This window comes from Myzus persicae, unplaced genomic scaffold (assembly GCF_001856785.1).
Source record: "Myzus persicae strain clone G006 unplaced genomic scaffold, MPER_G0061.0, whole genome shotgun sequence".
Lineage (NCBI taxonomy): Eukaryota > Metazoa > Arthropoda > Insecta > Hemiptera > Aphididae > Myzus > Myzus persicae.
The window spans coordinates 11,467-33,171 of NW_019104040.1; the positions used below are offsets into that span (position 1 = coordinate 11,467).

At 29.7% G+C, this 21,705-nt stretch overlaps 3 protein-coding genes across 4 annotated transcripts; 1 reads left to right on the forward strand and 2 right to left on the reverse strand.

Moving 5' to 3' along the window:
* The first annotated feature begins 358 nt into the window (after window positions 1–358).
* On the forward strand, window positions 359–4,581 carry LOC111037908. The gene is made up of 6 exons (XM_022320752.1): window positions 359–851; window positions 2,345–2,519; window positions 2,684–2,727; window positions 3,062–3,113; window positions 3,186–3,313; window positions 3,394–4,581. The coding sequence occupies exons 1-6, from the start codon at window positions 738–740 to the stop codon at window positions 3,508–3,510; spliced, it is 630 nt and encodes a 209-aa protein (XP_022176444.1). The 5' UTR covers window positions 359–737; the 3' UTR covers window positions 3,511–4,581.
* Window positions 4,335–9,859, reverse strand: LOC111037907 (solute carrier family 12 member 9). 2 transcript variants are annotated; one of them, XM_022320751.1, is made up of 16 exons: window positions 9,586–9,859; window positions 9,346–9,474; window positions 9,124–9,282; window positions 8,881–9,015; window positions 8,624–8,758; window positions 8,209–8,414; window positions 7,937–8,150; window positions 7,595–7,864; window positions 6,913–7,120; window positions 6,603–6,801; window positions 5,880–6,119; window positions 5,662–5,810; window positions 5,404–5,601; window positions 5,094–5,334; window positions 4,967–5,031; window positions 4,335–4,893 (listed from the first exon to the last, which is right to left on the reverse strand). In XM_022320751.1, the coding sequence occupies exons 2-16, from the start codon at window positions 9,395–9,397 to the stop codon at window positions 4,701–4,703; spliced, it is 2,664 nt and encodes an 887-aa protein (XP_022176443.1). In that variant the 5' UTR covers window positions 9,398–9,474; window positions 9,586–9,859; the 3' UTR covers window positions 4,335–4,700. The 2 variants fall into 2 exon arrangements, with proteins under 2 accessions (XP_022176443.1, XP_022176442.1); XM_022320750.1 differs by having other exon boundaries at window positions 9,124–9,474; window positions 9,586–9,858.
* Window positions 9,860–14,674: 4,815 nt separating this feature from the next.
* On the reverse strand, window positions 14,675–19,868 carry LOC111037910 (transmembrane protein 68). Its single transcript, XM_022320754.1, has 8 exons — window positions 19,301–19,868; window positions 19,046–19,237; window positions 18,827–18,971; window positions 16,649–16,743; window positions 16,418–16,585; window positions 16,098–16,291; window positions 15,813–16,016; window positions 14,675–15,686 (listed from the first exon to the last, which is right to left on the reverse strand). The coding sequence occupies exons 2-8, from the start codon at window positions 19,092–19,094 to the stop codon at window positions 15,570–15,572; spliced, it is 972 nt and encodes a 323-aa protein (XP_022176446.1). The 5' UTR covers window positions 19,095–19,237; window positions 19,301–19,868; the 3' UTR covers window positions 14,675–15,569.
* Between the last annotated feature and the right edge of the window lie 1,837 nt (window positions 19,869–21,705).

Consider the following 21,705-nt stretch of genomic DNA (forward strand, 5'->3'; position numbering starts at 1 on the left):
TACATCTCTAGTTATATTTTTGTACTTTTTATTAATCTCGTGTTCCATTCTATTTCTACCTCCATGTCCAATTGACAAATGAACTTCATGTATAATATCATATAACTGAACATTATGCACATAATATTTTATTGCATTACCTTTAAATACATTTAAAATTTAATTAATTAAAAAAAATTTCTAATACTCTTATATAAATAATCATATAAACGAGTATAATAATTATTAGTATATAATATCATTGATTAGGTAAAATAATATTATGCAGATTATTTGTATAAATACTTCACAATTTACATTGCCCAATATACCTCGGACATTGTATACAATGCCCGGTCACTGTGTACAATGCCCGGGCATTGTATACATTGCCCGAATTTTCCACTTTGCCCGTAACATATATATTTCAATTAGATAGTCTACATTTTAGATAGCTATAATTTCTAGACTAGAAAAATCGGTGAAATTACAGTCAATGCCGGGCCATGCATGGCTCTCATTAAAAATTTTTTTTCTTATATAATAATAGGAATATTCTTCATTTGTTCCTTTTCCTGCTTTTCATATTATTTTTCATTACCTACATTGCGCTGCTCCCGACTCTCTTATCGTTGGGCCATCCCTGGTATCTATATGGCTACATATTATAACTATACTACTATAGGCAAGCCTGGGCAATAAACAAGTTAAAAAGTTAATTTTAGTGTATAGGTACCTATTATGCAGTTATACTATAAATGACACATTTCTTTTCTTTTCCTTGTAAAAGCTATCAAGTTAGTACAATGGACGGTGATAAATTATCCAATGAAGCTCAGGAACTTGAAAAAAGATTTCTTCAATACAAACAAGTACTCATACATTTAATAAAGTTAAAGTGTAATAGTAAGTGCTCCGTACTCGACACTATAGTCATTAGTATAATGTATAATATAATATACAATATGTAGTATATTATGTCATTGTGACAATGTGAATACCTACTGACTAGTGACTTGTGAGGCAAGAGCCAGAATTTGGCTATTTCGACGTGTGCGGCACATTCCGATGGCGAGGGCTTCATTCCGACCAATTGCCAAGACAGATTACACTTTTTCCAGTTCCCGCACGAGCCAAGCATACTGCATAGATACACGTCCACCCCTAATATTCGAAGGGGTCGATGCAAAAACCAGACCACTGCATTTTTAAAAACTTTTCGAAAAACAAAAAAAACCTCCGAGGCATTTGGTTTTTCAACGAAAAACAACCCAGACAGATCCAGTTGCATTATATTTCCTACACGAGTGGTCGGATTTGTCTAGTTCTGGCACTATACTCGGCAAATTTTTTTTTTTAAAAACGGCCAAAAACACATTTTTGACAAAAATGCAGTTTTCTCGTTTTTGTTCGGACCCTTTCATTATTTTTCACGCCACGTCTGGCGTCTGCCTCTTACCATTATTATCGCTACAACAGTAAATAATGTTTTGTCTGGACTGGACCTCGACATAGGTGGTCAGACACTGGCCAGTAACGATACCTAATCCACATTTAATTAATTACTGTTCTTGTCATTCTCGGTCAAATGTCAATGACGCCGATCCCTATATTTGCATGCACCTATTGCAATTTGCGAAAGCCATGGAAGTTTTGGATTGGTGGTGATTTTTAGTGATTCAATTGAAAATTAAATTATTGAAATCAAGAAGGTCTGAGTGAACAGTGACGCAAAACTCCGTGATCATGAATGAGAATTTTCATCTTCCCATAAAAAAAAAAATATTGGTACCTAATAGGTATGCGTGTATATGGGTGGATCATAGTAACTAGTAGAGGTTATTTACTTATATAGAATGACTATATGAGAAACTATATGTATGATAAGTTGATGACTAATAATAATTAATGATGGTGGGTGATACCTACCTACCGTCTGATAAATGACTGTCTCACGAAAAAAAAATTATTTGAGTTACTACATCTAAGGTGAACATGTTAGAAAAATTGGTGTAAGTAATCATATAGAATTTTGAATAATTACTATTAAGAAAAATTTGACTATGGCAGTTCCGCATTACTGTTCCAAATGGAGTAGGTAACCGTAACCCGCCGACTAACTACAGCTTTTCATGTAATAAAAAAGAAGTAAAAAATATGTATTAATCCGTTATGGATTTTCCAACACTTTAACCGGCATCAACAACTGCACTTTCAGTACAGGAGTGACAAAAAATTAGCTTCAGTATTCTATATTTAACATAATTATTTCGATGATGACAGCTTTTTATTTAAAATAACTAAAAAGTGGTACCTACATAAATATTATTAAATAATCTTTACTAAAAAACTTTTGATTTTCTAGTTTTGGGATAATTTAATGCAGCAATCAAATTTACTGGATAAAGAAAAGTTGTCGCTGTGTGATCAATTATGTAAATTGAATTTCAAAATTAACGATTTACAAATAAACAAAACCCAACTTGATGAACTAAAGCTTAAATTAGAAATGGATGTGGACGAATTATCTGAAAAAAGTAGTTAGTACCTACAGCATTTAAATTTATATTATTGTTGAACATATAGGTACAACGCCAATACATACATCATTAACATAGTTTTGTGATTTATGAAAGATATTGGTAATTTTAAATTTTAGAAATCATAAATTGTATTTAATCTTGTATTACACATATTATTTCAGAACAGTATGAATTTTTGAAAACTCATCTTGAAGTTCTAAATCAAGTAAACAAAAATACATTTTTGTTAAAAATTATTTTATTCTTAGCAATAAATTCAAACATTCAGCAAAATAATAAATTCAAAAATTAAAAGCTAAATAACTATGGAATACAAATTGTCATTGTTTTTATTTTTATAGTTTCAGTCTAATATATAAATACAATTTTATTGTAATTTGAGTTTTAATTGATCTAGCTGTAATAAATACATTGATTGAATTTAGTTTTGTTGGAAATTATTGCTAAGATACACATAACATTATCTGTACAATATATTTTATGGTTAGGTTAGCATTATTTATTTGTCAAATTGATAATTCTTAAAAAATAATGTTTAGCGCAAAGATCATTTGGAAAAATATTCATTAACAAAAGGATTGGAATTTGAAGGTAACATTAATATTTTATGTAATATTGTCAATTAAAAATATATAAATAATATTCAAATATTTGATGTTAAAGAAAATATGTTAGAACATAAAATAGATAATGTTTGGAAATATTTCAATAATAAGAATTCTAAATTGGATGATGAAATTAAAGATTTAGAGTTGAAATTGGCTAATCGCCAGGAGATGGTGTCTAAAATGGTGAGAAAATAGAGTAACCATGTCACAACCAAGTATTAAGTAACAATAATAAAAAAATGTATTTTATTCCTAAATTATAGTTTAAGAAAGAATGTAACCACTACAAGAGATCTATAGAGAAGCTTATTAATGAAAACAGTGTATTAAATAAAAAGTTAAGCTTGATTAGTAAGATCAGAGAAGACTCAAATGAATAACCTATATGATAACTTTAGTATATTGTTTAAATAAGTATTAAGTAATAATAATTCTTCTTTATAAATATTATGCAATATTTAATGCAATATTTAATGCAATTGTATAATAATAAGGATTTAAGATATAACTAAACGTTGTAATTAATTGTGTTTATTTTTCACTTATCATATTATGTTATACATTATAAACTAAAATCAAATTTATAAAACATTTTCAATTGATTGTAGTTTAATACAAAATTTTTTTAATATGAAATTTGCTATCAACAAATACTGTTTCTTGTAAAATCGTTCTGTTGATTTATGTTGACACTAAATGCTTATTATTTATTATTTCAATAGATACATCTTTCTTATTATGTGCTGTTTCAATTATACAACATGTGAAATGTGAAAAATGAAAATAATAAGTTTACTGTGAAGAATTTTTATTGTTTATTTTTTTCGTATTCTGTACCACAAAATTAGTTTTAAAAATTTTTTTTTTGTTTATTTATTAAAAAGTTGAGCATTTCATTTTTATTACAATGATTTATTATTATTATTTTTGAATTTAATTACCATCTGTTGTCTACACGAACTACCATAGATAGTTCACAGAGTTTGTTGCACATTAGGTTGGCACTGTAGCTCTCTATTTCTTAAGATTGGAATAATACTTCTAATAAGTTCTAAAAATATTTTATTACAATAACCTATTTACCAGGACAAACTTGAGGACTGAGATAATCATGAATCATCAAGTTATTAAATATTCATTTTTTAATCATTTTATAATATAAAAATATAATATGAAATATTGATATTACAAATTTAACAGTATCACAATAATTATGCCGAATTACATAAGCAATTACTTAATATTTAATGAATCAATGGTGACTGAGCTAATGGTCACTTTAACATAATTTTCAAGTGATTGTCATGTCTGGTTCATTACGTTTTGACAAATCAAATTAAATATTTTTTAAATAATCTGGCATTAAATGTATAAAAATATAATAAATGGAGCACATTAAATTATAAAAACTTTTAAATATTAGTTTCATATGACATTTTTCTCAATGACTAAATTAGTAAAATTTAATTTAATTCATACTTTAATACATTAATAATCAAAATACAAAAATAATTATGTGATAAATTAAGAGAATAATATTTTAATAATATTCACAAGTAATAAAAATTGATTATAAGGTTGTGGATGTAACAGCACTCACTCCATGTACAAGAACTGTAGGTGGTAGGTTATTGGTCAAATCAGTAAGTGAGTTCAAATAACTTACATTTTGTAAATCTGATCCCCGTAATTCTTTGGGAATTGGCAAATAAACAAAACTTATAGCAGTCTCAGCGGACTGATTTCTTATTAGTGTATTCACCCTGCAAGAAAACATAATATTTAGGCATGTCAATTATAATGTTGTAGACAAATAAAAACAAAAGTAATTATCACCTGGAAATATATGTATTTTTATCACTGTCTAAAGTTGCCAGATCAATTTGCGACCACTCTGTAACCTGAAAAATCATATATTTTTAGTTGAACCAGTAATATATTGAATTTAACAGTATGCACTTACTTCATGAATTGTAGCTTTAATGCGTAGTGTAGACAACAGCTGTTTTAGCTGCACTTTTTGGCTCTGAATATCAATAGTGTTGAGCAAGTGAACTCTTAATATGTGTTTTTTATACACAGCAATCATTTTAATAATACATGATAACTGTAGCATAAACAAGCTGCTAGTGTCATACGCATCATTCATTGATGGACCAAAGAAGTTGACAGGCCAAACATCAATATACTTGTACTTAACATTTCTAAATGAATAAACTCATTGTAAAGAAAAAATTTAATTATAAAATTAAACATTTAACTAATAATCATACTTGACAATATCAGTCTTGTTATATAAATCAAAATGTCGACAAATACATATATTTTTGTGCATTTGAAATATATCACAGATCATTGATACAAATTCTGATGTAGATAAATGTTTTTCTTCATTGGGTAATCTCAAAGGGAATTTTTCTTCATTAGTTGTTATTCCTTGGAATAAAGAAGTTTTATAAACCGAATCTAATCTAAAACATACATACAGGTTGCACAATTTTGTAAAATTTGAAAAATTGTAATTAACTAACCTTGTAAAATAATCAAGTGGTACTTTATTGTCATAGAATCCCATCACAACAGTATTTGGCTTCATAGCTCCCATACCAGATAACCTTATAAGATGGTGTAGTCCTTCTCGTACACTATTGGCCACAGTCAGTTCAACAAATGCTTTTACCTAAATTAATTTTATTAAACCGTAATGTGACAAAAACAGTATAATATAGCTATTTATAATGTACTTTACTTTTACGTGATCAACAAGAGTCAGCCAGGAAGAAATAGTCTTATCTGTATAATCTAAATTTGTTTCTGCCTTGTCAACTTTAACGTGTCCCAACACGAATAAACCACTTTTTTTCAGATCATTAATAAATGTTATAGTTGGACAAGATGACCGGGGATTTGCAACCATTAGCAGCATTTGAGGTCTCCAGAATTTTATATGATTTTTCCTGGGATCTAACAAAAGCAGATACTTGCGAACCTATGATGATATATTAATATATTATATTAGTATATTATAGTATATTATAAACAGTTTAGTCAATTTTTTGCTAAGAGGACATTACACCCCCAAGTGTGTTTTTTTGTCTTGCAAATGTACAACATAGCAATTTTTATGTTGACATTTAACAGAAATCATTTTTTCTGTTATTTTTATAATTATAGAGATACGCATGAGCCATAATATAATTTAAGGGTAAGATTATTTATTATATTTAGTATATTATATTATTAGAAGCTAATGAGCTTCTTAATAAAAAATATCAATTAATGATTAGTGATGTTTTAGATAATAATCTTACCTTTACATTCAAAAACAGGTCATTTTACTCTAATTATAGAATTTACAGATTAAAATTTTATATTGTGAGAGAAAATTTGGACATGTTGTATGTTTGTGAGACGTAGACCACACATGTGGGTATGACATCCTCTAACAGCTAAGCAAAGGGAATAACCATACCTGGTGGAATATTAGAGCTTGAGATATTGATCCCCATTCAGAAGCTTCACATGGAGAAAAGAAGTGCAATAAAAGTATGAGTAACAAACACAATCCAAAACTCGTTGAGGCATAAAATGGATTTATTACAAACATCATAATAACACTCCCCATAAGCCCAAAGGAACAGGTCCACGCAGAAAAATACTTGAAAGATGGCCTAATAATCAAATCAAGATTAATTGGCAAGTATACAAATTATATATCATTATACGCATTAATTTAAGTATATGATAGAAATTGAATAACAAAAATAAATAATAATAAATACCTAAAATTAGGGGCTGATGTGAGATCCAAACCAAGGCAAGTCAAATTTAGTGCTACATAAGCCAATAAAAATAGAATAGAATTCAGCTGAGCAATTAAGTTAAGTGATCCAATAAACAAAATCATCTGTACCAATAACCATGAAAATAAAACTGCGGCTATAGGATTTGAACGCCAAACTCCATAATTAACAAATTGCAACAATCTACCTGAAAATGGTTTATTTTGAACACTTAAGTACAACATTTAATACTCCCATTCAACACATGCATAGATTCATAACCACTATTATATAAAATCATAAAATTTAGAACTCTACTTTTAAGAAGAACAAATAGCATTGGCACTATTGTTGTTTATTTGTTTTTGTTTTATCATAACAATATCACAATTAATATTAAATTGTCAAGTTGTACTGTGTATAAAAAAGTACTTCTTTATTTGGTCCTATTTCTTACTTTATTTCTATACTCTATAGGTAGTGCCTAAACAAATATTTTTGTTAAACATTTAAATTTTAAGTTTTATTTTATAATTAACCATTTTAGGCATGATAAGAACATGATGAAAAATATTTATTCATTAATTTTCTATTAAAATGACTTAATAAACATGTGTATAAAATATTTACATTAACTTTAATGATCGGTTTATAACTTGGATAAACATATAACAAGTCTTACCATAAATGCAATCTTTTGCTAATGCTTCAAGCACCCGGCTAGAACCAATCAAACAACTAAGACTTGCTGAAAATGTGGCAGTCAGTATACCAATAGAAGTAAATGGAGGCCAAATATTAATGGGCATCAGGAAAACATAGTTTTCTTGAAGTAGCTCTCGTGAACATGTAGCAGCAACAAGAATAGACAAACCAATGTATGATATGAATGTAAACAGTACACCACCTAATGTTCCTCGAGGTATGCTATAAGATGGATTTTTCAAATTTCCTAAAAAAATAAACATATTTAAGACATTTTGTACATACATTTATTTGACAAGCAAAAATATTTTCTTTTTACCAGACATATTGGCTCCAGCCAAAATTCCAGTCACACCGCAGAAAAGTACACCAAACACTGTTGAAAAGGTTACAGCAATATTGTTTGATGTATAATCATTACCAAATTTAGGGCCTAAGTTTTCAGAAAAAGTAGCTAAACTAAAACCAGTATAATTTAATAAAACTGTGGCGTTGGTTTGATTTACAAAAGTATTAGCTGCAGGCACCTCAATCTAAAAACAAAAGAAATTCAATTTTTTTTTGTGTGCTTTTTGTTGGTCTATTACTTACTTGTAGTGGAGATTTCAAAAAAAAACTTATGACTGATGAGAGTAAGCATATCACAACTATTGCAAATATAATCACAGTAGTTTTTGCAAATAATGTTGCACCGATTAAACAGATAAGTAAATTCAGGAAATTTAATGATGATGTATAAGTAAACCTCCACCAGTGTCCATCATTTAAAATATAACTATCTTTTGGCATTAAGTAACCTAAAAACAAGTAATAAATTGTAATAAAAGTTTTCTACAGTGATTGGTAGTATTTAGTATATAGATTGTATATTAAATACTTATACAACCTATATATTATAATATATTAAAATCTGATAAAATAATCAAAATATGAGTTTATTTGTTATCCAGTCCATAAAACATGAAAAATTTAGAAGTTAACATATTTATTTAAAAACTTAACATACCAGATTCTCCAAAATTATCAATTAGTCCTTCTACACATCCTGTAAGGCAGAGAGCACTGCTTACAATATTTGCCAAAAAAAACAATGTTCCTATTGATCCTCCAAGTTCTGGACCTAATGTTCTACTTATCATAACTGTTTAGGCTGTTATAAGGAAATAATATTCATAATTGTGAGAAAATAAAGTATCAAGCAAAACAGTTTTATAATGTAAAATAAATAATGATAAAACCATAAAAATTAAAACCAAAGGATACAATAAGCACCACCTCCTTCAACAGCACCATTGGTTGATATAGCACAGACAGACATGACAGTGAAAACAATAATAGTGTAAGCAATGGCAAATTGAAATAATGTTTCAATGAGGCCAGCATTTCCAACAACAAATCCTAAACGAACACAAACAAGCAAACAAATTACAACAGCTGTTAATATTCCAGTGTTTTATTAAAAAATGTATAAATTAATTAATATGTATGAATGTTTAAATAGCATACCCACTCTCAGAAACAACATTGCACTGAACATGGACAAACAGACGGGTGCAAACACACCAGCAAACGGGCCCAGTGTACGGCCACTGGTCGCTTCCCCAATATTGCCAAACTCAACGTAGCCATCCTTGGATGTTTCCTCTGAGCCAGCACTTGAGTTTCCTAACATGCGTGTGAAATAATCGAACATTTGACGGCGGCGATTCACTAACGGTATTTTCTCACCGATATTACCAGCAAACGCCACGCCAATCGACGGAGGACTTTCAGAATTCATTGGACAATGATCTTGATTTTTTTTCTTGACTCACAATCACTCTACCAAATCATTGTAATTCAAATGGTGTTCAGCACCTATGGAATCAGGCAAAAAACAACAAAAAGTTAATTGTAAAAATGTAGTCATTAAAAAAATTACGTATTTTCATAATAAATAAATGGGTTACAAGTCTATCGAAATATTACCAAATATTCACCACGACAAATGATAATTACGTAAGCGTGGATGTACGTCGGTCAAACTACAAGCAGCATTAAACGTGATATGCCGTATGCAGCGACTGCACTGAACTTTATAAGTTATAATTTCATAAATATTTTAGGTGAAAAGTTACAAGTACTGAAAAAGTGAATAATAGACAGAACAATAATTTACGATCAACGACTACAACTGCAGCTGATAAGTCTGTTCTGTGATAAGGCGATAACGATTACCGTGATAAGGATTATTATATTTAAATGTAATGACAGTAATTTATAACAAAAAAAGAACCGTAAGCACCAATAGTTTTGTCATAGTCATATATATTATATATATGTCTATGGGTTTTGTCAGTTATCTATATCGTGTTATCACATAACAATGTGAACATTGCCGTTTAGGCAAATGGCGGACTAACTTCAAAATTCTGTACAGTGCTTGGGGATAGTCGTGGGCACGGCTTTAGATAGAAAGTCTAAAGCCGTGGTCGTGGGCTATCTAGTTGTTAAATATATATGTCTATGCATGTACCTTATAGCATAAACCTTATTGTTCTGTGCTTATAGATAACGGTCTTCTATTTTCTAAAACCGTGCAGTTTCGATTGACGTTCTTCCTTCCACAGGATTTATTATACAAAGTATTTGAAACCAAAATATTATGTTCAATGTTTATTCTTACATAATTTATAGCCTTGGAGTAAAAATAATCAGAAAATAAATGCATAGAAAAATATTTGAACTGCAGTTTTAGTTTATGTATACTGTATAGACCTTATAACTTATATATACTTCAAGGTACAACTGTATAAGCCATAGATTTAAAGTATTCAAATTTATGGTTTTATGGCTAGGTAATTTCTAGCTGGCTTTTTCACACAATGCTATTCTACCTCTTCCCCCACCTAAAATATAAAAAACTGGTTAGTTGAAGTCGCTCTGCTGAACAGTAGGTAGGTTACAAGTGGGTCACTGTGATGGATTTGAATTCAATAATATAAAATCCATTGTACACAAAAAACTATTCCTAGCGAAGGCGGTCAGCTTATTATATTATTTAGGATATTTGATGATATTATTGTGATTAATGACATTTATTTTACTATTGACATTAGTGCTATACAGTAACGGTAGGTTAAGTTGATTATTGTCGAAAAAATTGCATTTATTGCAACAGTTTTGAGTACCCACGAAAAATATTTTTTATTACAACAAAATAACTAGAATCATTATTCTTGGTTTTAATATGTAATTTCGTCTAAGTTTGAACTTAGAGTAACTTGAAAAACTCTGTTTATATGTTTTTTGGAATATTTGGTTGCAGAATTACCTATTTATGCGTAACCTTGTTTTTAATTTTCAATTCTTTGTTATAAAAGTTGAACATTTTATAAATATTTAACTACAAAATAATTTGTAAAATTTGTCGAAATTTGAAAATGCTTATAACACAAAATCGTGCTTTTTTCAACTGTTATTGTAACAATATATTATTAGGCGCTTTGTATTAAATTTTTCACTCCTTTTGACCCAACAATAAAATTGTATTAACATTTATGGAAAAAAAACAAATTGGAAATTGAAAAGGTCCGAAAACTTCTCAAAACAAGTCAAAATATTTTGAAATTGTATGGTGTATAGAAAATACTAATCTAAACATTCAGTGAAAAATAGATAATCTACCGTAATTTTTTAACGGTTTCACCAAAAACCAAAATCGAATTTGTTTAGATTCTTAGGTTCCTAACTTAAGAATCAATTTTGAGAAAAAATTCTCGTTTTTCATTCATTTTTTTTTGTCGTGGCGCTTTAGAAAACTACTGAGACTTTTAAGTTATGACCTTTCGAATCCACCGACAACATTTACTTGGCCAATGGAAAAGATACTGAAGTTGAAAATTAAAGCATTATTTCAACAACATGTAGTGTACAAAGATAAAAAAAACTCTAAAATCAATACATTCATGGCTCCGTTCAGAATCTAAAAATATATAGGTAAATTATTTATGTACATATTATTTATCTATGTGCTTATTATTTTTCAGTAGTACTATTATTTAGTTATTCTGTGACAATACTGACTATTTAGTCCATCTCTATTGTCTAATATGCTAACATGAAAAAGGGAAAAATAATTATTGATTTGATTATAATATAAAATATTTTGATAACCTTAAGCTACACAATAATAATTATTATTCAAACTGTAAATTCAAATCATTAGAAGATTCTATAACGACAGAGCGTTAGTGTAACGTAACTATCTAAGGCACCCATAGGTACCTAACGTAACCTTCAGAGTTCAGATGGAAACGGGTAGGCAATATTTTGGCAATACCACCATAGACCTTTATTAACTAGTTAGTAGGTCTATGAATATTATGGGCGTTTTTTTAACGGCGATAACCTTTTGTTTTAATTACTTTTCCGATTAGCTGCTCCCGATAACCGTATACGCGCGTTTTGGCTCCGACATAATATTTAATGAATAATATTCCAATGATAGGTACTCCAACAAATAATTTCGCCAACCGAGAACTGCGGTGTAAATTTATTTTGATTTATGCGAAAAAATAAAAGTCGTATATAGGTACATAACGTTTTACGCACTTCAACCACTTGTACCCATGGCTAAATATATTATATGGGTAGTATATTATAGTTATTTAGCCATGTTAGCAGTTTAGCACCTATGTAGGTACTATAATATAAACAACAATATACTGAAAGTTCGGGACTAAATTCCTAAATGCCGGTGTCGGTGTGTTTTCCAATAATTACCTATTATATTTTAGCTCGATAAGACCGTGCAATATTTATCTGCAGACATCACTGACCATTGTCGCCGTTCTATTTGAGTACAACCATTCCAATTACGGTGCGTCCGCGGCAAACGAAATATTATTATTACCTATTTTTTTTATATATAATATTATTAAATATTTTGTTTCGTATTTGTTGAACAATGAACATACATTTCTCTACCTATAGGTACTAGATAATATAATAATCAAATACATCTGGTTCATTTGAAATTTGCCGCCCTAGGCGTCTGCCCATTTTACTACCTCATNGAGAATGTGATATTGTTACACTCTATTCCATTTAAGAATAATATGAGTGGTGAATGAGTAATGGTCTCAATTCATACATGTATTATGATCAAGGCCGTAACTGGTGGGGGATCCAGGGGTCCGGCCCCCCCCCCCCCCGAAATTTTTAAAAGTAGAAACATTTTAGCGGTGAATTTTGTTTAACTATACTAAAACTATACCTAGAAAAAAATATGTTAGACCCCCCCGAAATTTTTTTCCAGTTACGGCCTTGGGGACATGACCCCATCCATAGTTTATGATCTAAGATCCTAAGCCCTATAAGGTGTCAACAGACAATAATCAAACACTTTGAAAAAATATTTGAATTCAAAGTGTCTTAGTTAAATAGATACCTAAGTCATAACTCATAAGGTTGTTAAGTACGAAGTACCTACCTATCTAAACTTTTGATTAGTTAAAGCTATGTTGACAGTGACGTAATTAGGAATTGGTTTTGTCGATTCTGATCGTTCTGGGGTGAGATATGTTTATGGGTATAAGATAGACATGAAAAATTGAAAACTCTATTACATTAGGTACCTAACGCACGAAATAACGCAATAGGTAATTAGTATTTCAGCAAGTTTGACGATAAGGGAAATTTGCTCAAACTGATATTCTAGATTTCTAGCTATTGTATTAAACAAATATACAATGAATTAATATAAAATAATTAAACTAGGTGCTGTAATGGTACTCGCATTATTACACCACAAAACTTCACAACTTATAACATCAATAACTATGATAATAATAACATTTAAGAGGACGTCGCATCCGCAAGGGATGTCTCCGTCTTACACGTACGACATGGCAAAATGTCGTTCACCAGTCTCAAATATTCTCAATAATGAGCTGTTAGTTTTGATATTAGAGCGAATTGACTGACTCATCATACAATTCAAAGGTTAGATTATCATCTAGGGCCCCGAGTAGGCTTTTATTCATATTACCATTTCTAAGGAAGTCTAGATCATTTTAAAATGTATAATTCCAAATGGAACATAATTTACATAAAAATAATAGTATCAATAAAAGCCTTCTTGGGGCCTCAGATAATAATTTTACCTCAAAATTGTATGGTGGGTGAATTCACTCAATATCAAAATTAACAGCACACTAATACACTATTGAAACTAGTAAATGGAAATATGCTATCTCGTGCGTGTGTAAGACGGATACAACAAACGTGAGGCCAGTTCATCTTAATACATCACTCTGTGCCATACCACATCAATCAAAAACCAAAATTATGTACTAGTGGACAGTGGACCTATAACACTTAACATTGTCATATATATCTATTGTAATATGATGAAATGTGAATATAACATTTTGTATCAATCTACCTTTACAATGATATTGAAGTACATAAAATAGTGGGTATTAAATATAAATGTTATGAATTTCAATACTAAATCTAAAAAATAACTTTTACCAAATTTTACTCACTACCCCGAGATTGAAAATATTCTAATAATAGTAAATATTAATAATATATAGGCTTTAAAAAACAATGTAAGTCAAGGAAGTTTGATATTTCAAGCCCTATCGATGATATTGTGTTAAAGGTTTTCAACCATAACATCCAAGTTAATAACTAAATTATTACAATGTAAATTGTAATGTTCTATAACTGGCTACTGCTAGTCACTATTTTTGCTTCATTACAAGGCCTATAATTTTAAATTGCACTGGGCCTATTGCTTATGAATTAGGTAAAATCCATAGGCTTATTAATTAATTCATTGGTTATTAGGTCTATGACCTTATGGGTAAATTAGACTGTACAGTTCCCCCTTTTTTTTTGTTGTTTTTTACCATATGAATTTCAATATTTTTTAATATATCGATTCATTATTTTTTTGCACAAAATTTAATGCAGCACAATTCATAATGACCTAATCCCATAAATAGTCATTATTTCATTAAATTAATCTCTTTCAAAGTATGTTGCAGCATTTAAAAATAGATAACAATAACATAAGTCATAATTTATAATGTTTTAAAATACAAATAAGTTTAAATATAACATAAAAATAAATATCAGAATCTCTAAACAATCTAAACACAAAGTGTCAAATACATAATAATAAATATTTAAAAAAATATCACAAAGTAGTTTTAACTAAATTATAAAATAATTTCTTCATTAGCACATCATTTTGGTAAATAAAAATAAAAACTGGACAGCCAAATTACAACAAATGGGAATCAAATTTATCATAACCATTAATGATTATTTTAAATAATATGTAAACAATTTCATATCACATACATATTAATAATTGAACACAAAATTCAGATAATAAATTATTATACACCAAAATCAACAACTATCAAAAGTCTCAGTATACAATATAATATAATCACAGCTACACTCCAATACCATTTTTTAATTAGTACTTTTTTTTACTCCAAACAAACTTAAGTAGATTATGTTTAAATAATAAAAATTAATAGACATATATTTATCTATACCAATATTAACAATATTAAGCCTTTTCATGAACATTTTAGTAAAATTTATTTTGAAGTTTGGGTGTGGTATGTTATGTAGCTGTCAATAAATAACAGAATTAAATTTAACATAAATATTGATAGAACCACTGATTTGGAAATGAATTAAGTACTTAACCAAATAAAAATAAAAAATCAGTTTTTACAGATAGTAATAAATTAACTATAAACCGAGTTTTTTTTTATACATAATATATAACTTATAAATACTTAAAAAGTTAAGATTTCATTAATTAAATTATGCTATAGAGAATTCAGTTTCAATTTGTTACAAATTACAATGAACCACAGCACAGTCCAAATACCGTGACAATCAGTTTAAACTTTTCCATCGCTAGTAAGTAAAGCGTAATGTCATGTTTTTTTCTTACTACAGTTTAAAGGGTTATAAACACGTTCACAGAGAGCTCTCAGTATATTGCCAGGCACTTTTTGGTGTTGACATATTAATTCTTCAATTGCACTTGCCACCTAAAACAAAAATAAAATAAAAAATAAAACTATAATACTAATCATACAATCAGACAATTAAAAGTACGAGATTAAGATGTAACCATACACTTTTCAAGCCATCTAGGATTATTTGATGCACATTACCTTTTTTTGTAAGTCTTCGGCGGATAGATCTGGATCATATGGAATTGGTTTACCAATATGAGTTCTTAGTTTGACGGGAAACCCTCCATATATTGGTACTATTGGCAATCTGGTCCATAAATATATTCGCAACCAGAATCGACGACCAATACCAATACAACGAAATGCTTCACGAATATTTTGTGTAAATACTGGTATTATAGGCTGAAGCATAATCAGTAATTACACATTTAAAATTTATTAAGAGGTATACTAATAAATAATAAAAATTGCACAAAAACTTACTACTTTAGCATCTATAGCTACTTTAGCAAAACCAAATCGCTTTTTCCACATAAGTCTATAATACCTGTCACCAAATTGAGCTTCATAAACACCACCAGGCGAAATCGCTAAAAGATTGTTTTCTTTTAGTATGTCTGAACAAGTCTGTACAGTACCAGGTATTACTTTTAATGGTTCAGATATTATTGACCATCCTAAACATACATTGATAAAATAAAACAAAAGTTTATGTGGTTATAAATTATAATAATTGATAAATCCCAATAGAGGTACTGGAAATCATTCAATCTGTTATAACAAAAATAAAAAATTATAATTACCAGGTAATTTAAATAGAAAATGGTCGGCTACAGTATGAACTAATTTTGCTTTTAGCAAATATATTCTAGAAATCATGTAATACAAATCAATAGGAATAGCACCATGATAATACACTAACAAAGCTGGACTGTCAATAGGTACATTTTCAAGGCCATTTACTTCATATCCTAGAAAAATAATTTACACATTTTATTAATAATGAAAATTTTTTTTAGTTTAAAATTAATTACCATGCCAAATCCAACCATGAGCATCCCATAATGCAGCTACAGTTTTTAATGCACCATCCCAAAAATTATTTTCATATGCATTTATAAGTCTTTCCCTATAATAATTCAATAAGTTATGGTTAAACAATTATCATTAATTGAGAATACATAAGTTTGATGATTTAAAAAGTGACGTTTTCAAGTCATTTCTAGTAACCTTCAAAGGACTAATTTTGTTTTAATATTTATTGTTGTTAATAAAATCTGTCAATAAAAATGAGTTAAATTCAAAAAGTTAAATCAGTTAGGTTTATTTTGTTTATAATTTGAAATATAAAATATTATAATGTAAACAAAAAAACAACCTTTTTACTTTTAACTATTGAGTAATTAAATAAAACGTTTTAACAAACGTCACAATATACACATTTATAAAATATATATTTTATAGTTTCTATAATTTGTCACACATTTCTACAAAACACTTAGAAGAACAAATATTAAACTGTGTTTATTCGGAATATTTGTTCATAACATAGGCCTTAGACTAGGTAAACTTAGTATAAGGTACGTAATTATTATTCAGTAACATAACCAACATTCAACAAACCTAACCAGATACCTATCACACCTACTAGGTACTATAATAACTAATACCATAAACAACTAAACTAATTATGACTAATAGTAAATACCACTATAAGCATTGTATAATCACCAATATGATTTCATTTAAATTATTGACCAGTAATAATTAATAAAATGTATTACATACTATACCTATTATACAAATGTCATTGTTTAAAACTGACAACTTTAAATAAGTAAATTCCCAAGAGACCCTGCAAGTATATTATAGATATTTAAAACCATAAAATCATAGTTAATAAGTAATGATTGGTATAGTACCTATTACATTTTAAATCTATACTAGATAGTATGTTTTCCTACACAATTATATGAACTTTTCTTTTTATGATTTCTTCAAGGATATACTGTAATAATAAATGTAAATAATTGGATATAACCTATGATATAACTCATAACATGTAATTATTATGGATTTCCAAAACCAACAAGCAATAATTTAAATATTTTAATTATGGTTTACAGATACAACCTAATCAGGTGAATCATTACACAATCACAGCATATCTAGGATTTTATTATTTTCCCTGAATATTATTTGAGCTTTAACCTTACAGACACCATAAAGCAATATTTTTCAATTGTACCATTGATTATATACATAAAATAATATTTATTATCAATGATTGTACCTTCCATATAAATCTCCTCTTATCTAATTAAGTATTAAGTTTATAGTTAACCAACTATATTATAGAATTATTAATTAAATTATGTAGGTATAATTTAGTAAAAAAACGTATTAATTAGGCAAGTAAACATGTTTTAAAAACAAAAGATCTAAGAATAGTGCGGTGCAACTGAAAGTCAGCCAAGTTACAGAAGCCAATTATAAGAATTTTTAATTTTTAACACTTTGGCCACCATTTTTCATATTGCTTTGTGTAGATACACCATACATAAAAAAATATATACATTTTTGTTCACAATTAAAATTTAAATATACCTATAGGTATGCATACTCACAAATACTTTAAAAGAATAAAAAATATGAAATTGTAAAAAATGTGAAATTATAAAATGTATTATACACTAACACAGTTATACAAATAACAAACCAAGATAAACAAAAAAAAAATTGTACTCGTCAAACAATAATTATAAACAGTAGCAAGCATATTTCAGAAAACTTACAACATACAAAATATTTAAAAAACATTTTTATAATTATTAATTATTGTAATTACTTATTACAACTAATTAAATTAAAATAAGACACCTGTTACTGTTACAGTTTAATAATAAAGAACTAAATTGAAAATGGTTAAGATTTTAACTATTGAAAAATGATTGTTCAAAAATCTAGTTTTATAGTGTTTTATATAGTATAAATTAGATTGAGTGAATTGATACTATTATAACTGATTAAGATATTTATGGTTAATTTACTTCAAATTTAATTTAAATACTTCCCTTATTATTTTAGTAAAACATTTCTATAATGTATACAAAGGGTGTCTGTTAATGATAATGTATTAAGTTTAAACATTTAAGTAAATATATTCAAACTTTCATAAACTATCTATTAATATAATTTCAAAATCCATGTACCTGTGAAGTTTATAGATATAGAGTATAACACCAGTTATGTAGAACAACAGAACGATGGTGAGGGGCAACAGAAACGTAACAATGAGTGGCCAAAGCAGCCATGTCATCCAGAGCCACAAATCAACATCTACCCCAATGTAGCCGACTGTAACATTAAAATAGACATAGAATAAATAACACAAAAACAGAAAAGACAATCCTCATTTCTGAGACACATACCTGTAATTGAAGCAGTGTAGTTATAGGCGTTGCTGAACAGCGTTAACATTGTTCCCTCGCCGTCAAGGGAGATCGTGGAACGATTTGACGCTATTGGTTAGTACTGTTCGTAGCGTGATCAAGGGCTACAGGGCGCATCTCAAACCATGTTTAGTGCAAGACATGTCCGAAGAAAACCGAGCAACAACGCATCTACAGGTGTTACGGGTGTGCGGTTAGTATTTTTTTTTTCTGTTCCTATGATATATCACATACAAATGCGCTGACTGAGCAACAACGAAATCCCGTCGCAATCGAATTTGTGGAACGGAATCAATAATGCGTCCGTCGACAAGTTTTTTTTCCAGACAAATTTTTTTTTTTGCTCTGCTCACATATTTTTCATTCCTCTCCAATCGCCGCCGCACCAACGACTGCCCGAATTTATTACTGCGACGACACGATTATTATTGTTCACCGCAGGCACCGTCGTGCCGGGCATAGAACGTTGCGAGTTAGTTACCGTTGAAGTGTTCACTGTTGACTGTCGACAGCAATCAGTGAACGAAATACGATTACAAACACCAAACGATAACAAACGATTCCGTCGACCAAAGTGCGCACGATCACGCTGATAAGCTGCTGGTGATGAGCTATTCGGGTAGGGGCGGAAGTCGTCCTGGCGCTGCAGGTTGGGGACGTTGGGGTGTATTACTGGTGAGAAATGAGAATATTGAGAATGTAAGATTACCTACCACGAAAAATTGTAGTGTTGGAGTGTCGCACTGTTGCGGTGTTGCGTTGCCCGCGCACTGCGGCACCGCGTTTGCGTTCGTCTTTGCGCTTCTGTGTTTACAGTGCTCAAGCTTACTACGTCCGATGTGAATTTATTGTTTGTTTCATTATTAGTTCTGCCTTAGATCACGCAATATAATATTGATCTAAGAACACTACTGTTGAATACTATTTCACCAGTACCACCCCTACCCGCCCCTACGTCGAATTCACTTCTTGGCCAACAACAGAATGAGACGGCTAGAGTCCAAGGCATTTAAACGCCGTCGTGCACACAGGCACGTCGTTCGATATTTTCCGTTCTGAAATGAGCATTATTTTGAATGCCGCTCTTCTTTACCGATATTATGTTATTTAATTTTCCCGCCTTCGATCTCTTTGAAATTGTACGCCGTCCTAAAGCAACGCATGCGGACTTGCTTGTGCCCCCCTAGCGACCGGACTGGGAGCACATACAAATAAGTGAATTAAACGTCGTAAGAAGTGGTCGTGCAAAGACGTAAAAAATAAGAGTATTATTGAATTACTACAGACTATAATAGAGAGCATAAAATATTGTATATATTTTTTCATATAGTCTGTGCCCTGTGGGCTGTAATGAGTAATGACTAATGATCATTGGCTGTTGAGTGTTGACTAATGAAGTTAATGAATGGTGGTAGATGGTTGCCTAAGCTTCCAAGTTTCAACCGTCACTGACCTGTGGATTGCGCAATCTCATGCAGTCATGCAACGTTATCTGTTCAGTGTTAACTGTTGTCTTGTCATTTGTCCGTGGTAGGGATCGTTGAATCACAGATTACAGGAAAATAAATTATGCTTTTATTTATTTTTTATACAATAAAAAAATATATTAATGTTTAGGTATTAACCATTGTCTATTAACTATTATAATATTTAATTATGGCAATTGATCAAAATATCCAAACCATAATAATTTGTTTCTCGATTTTCACTTATAAATGAATAATATTATCACAGTTCGCAGCTCGTGGTGCAGTATACAAATATATAATGCGTTATAAATTATAATTTATACATAATATAATATAGAGTTGTTATAAACTTGTCAATTGTTATACACCATGTGTATAATACTAATATACTATGCTCAGGCCCTCAGGAGCGCAATGCCAATGAAGAAACTGGGTGTGCTGAAGTCCCTTTATTTTTTTACATATTAGGTATATTTTATTAGGTTATGGACACCCGTATAAAAACTATTATAAAGTAAACTAACAATAAATTATGACTAAAATTAAAAATTTGGGAATGCTCAGCACAGTCGGCTATCATAAGGGCAGCACGAAAGGGACAGGCGTTCACTGCAGCTTAGATGACGTGATTTGGGACGAGTTAGTTTAGACCAGCGTTTCTTAAACTTTTTTATCCGTGGAACCCTTTTTTATGTGCACTTTCACCGTGGACCCCCAACTTTTTTTAGCTGTTTTTTATTGAGCTCTTAACAATAAATTATTACAGCTCGACAATTAGAACCACTACATTGTTTCAATACTTTCAATGCGTCATTTTATGTACCTAAGGAATGTTTGCAATAAAAGTTATAATTATGTGCCAAAATTTAAAATTTTGAATAAAAACCACAAGTTTTGGGGAACCCTGAAGTGACCTCCGCGGAACCCTGGGGTTCCACGGAACACAGTTTAAGAAACGCTGGTCTAGACTCTATAGAGCAGAGGTTCCCAAACTGTTAGTCGCGACCCAAAAGTGGGTCGTGATTATACTTTTGGTGGGTCGCTCTATTTTTTTAAATAATACAAAAATATAATCATCTATTACTTTTCGTTGATGTTCAAAGTTCAAATTCAGTTTTATCGTCAATCCTTATCTGTGAGTGTGACAATTACGAGTTTACTCGGCCGTGT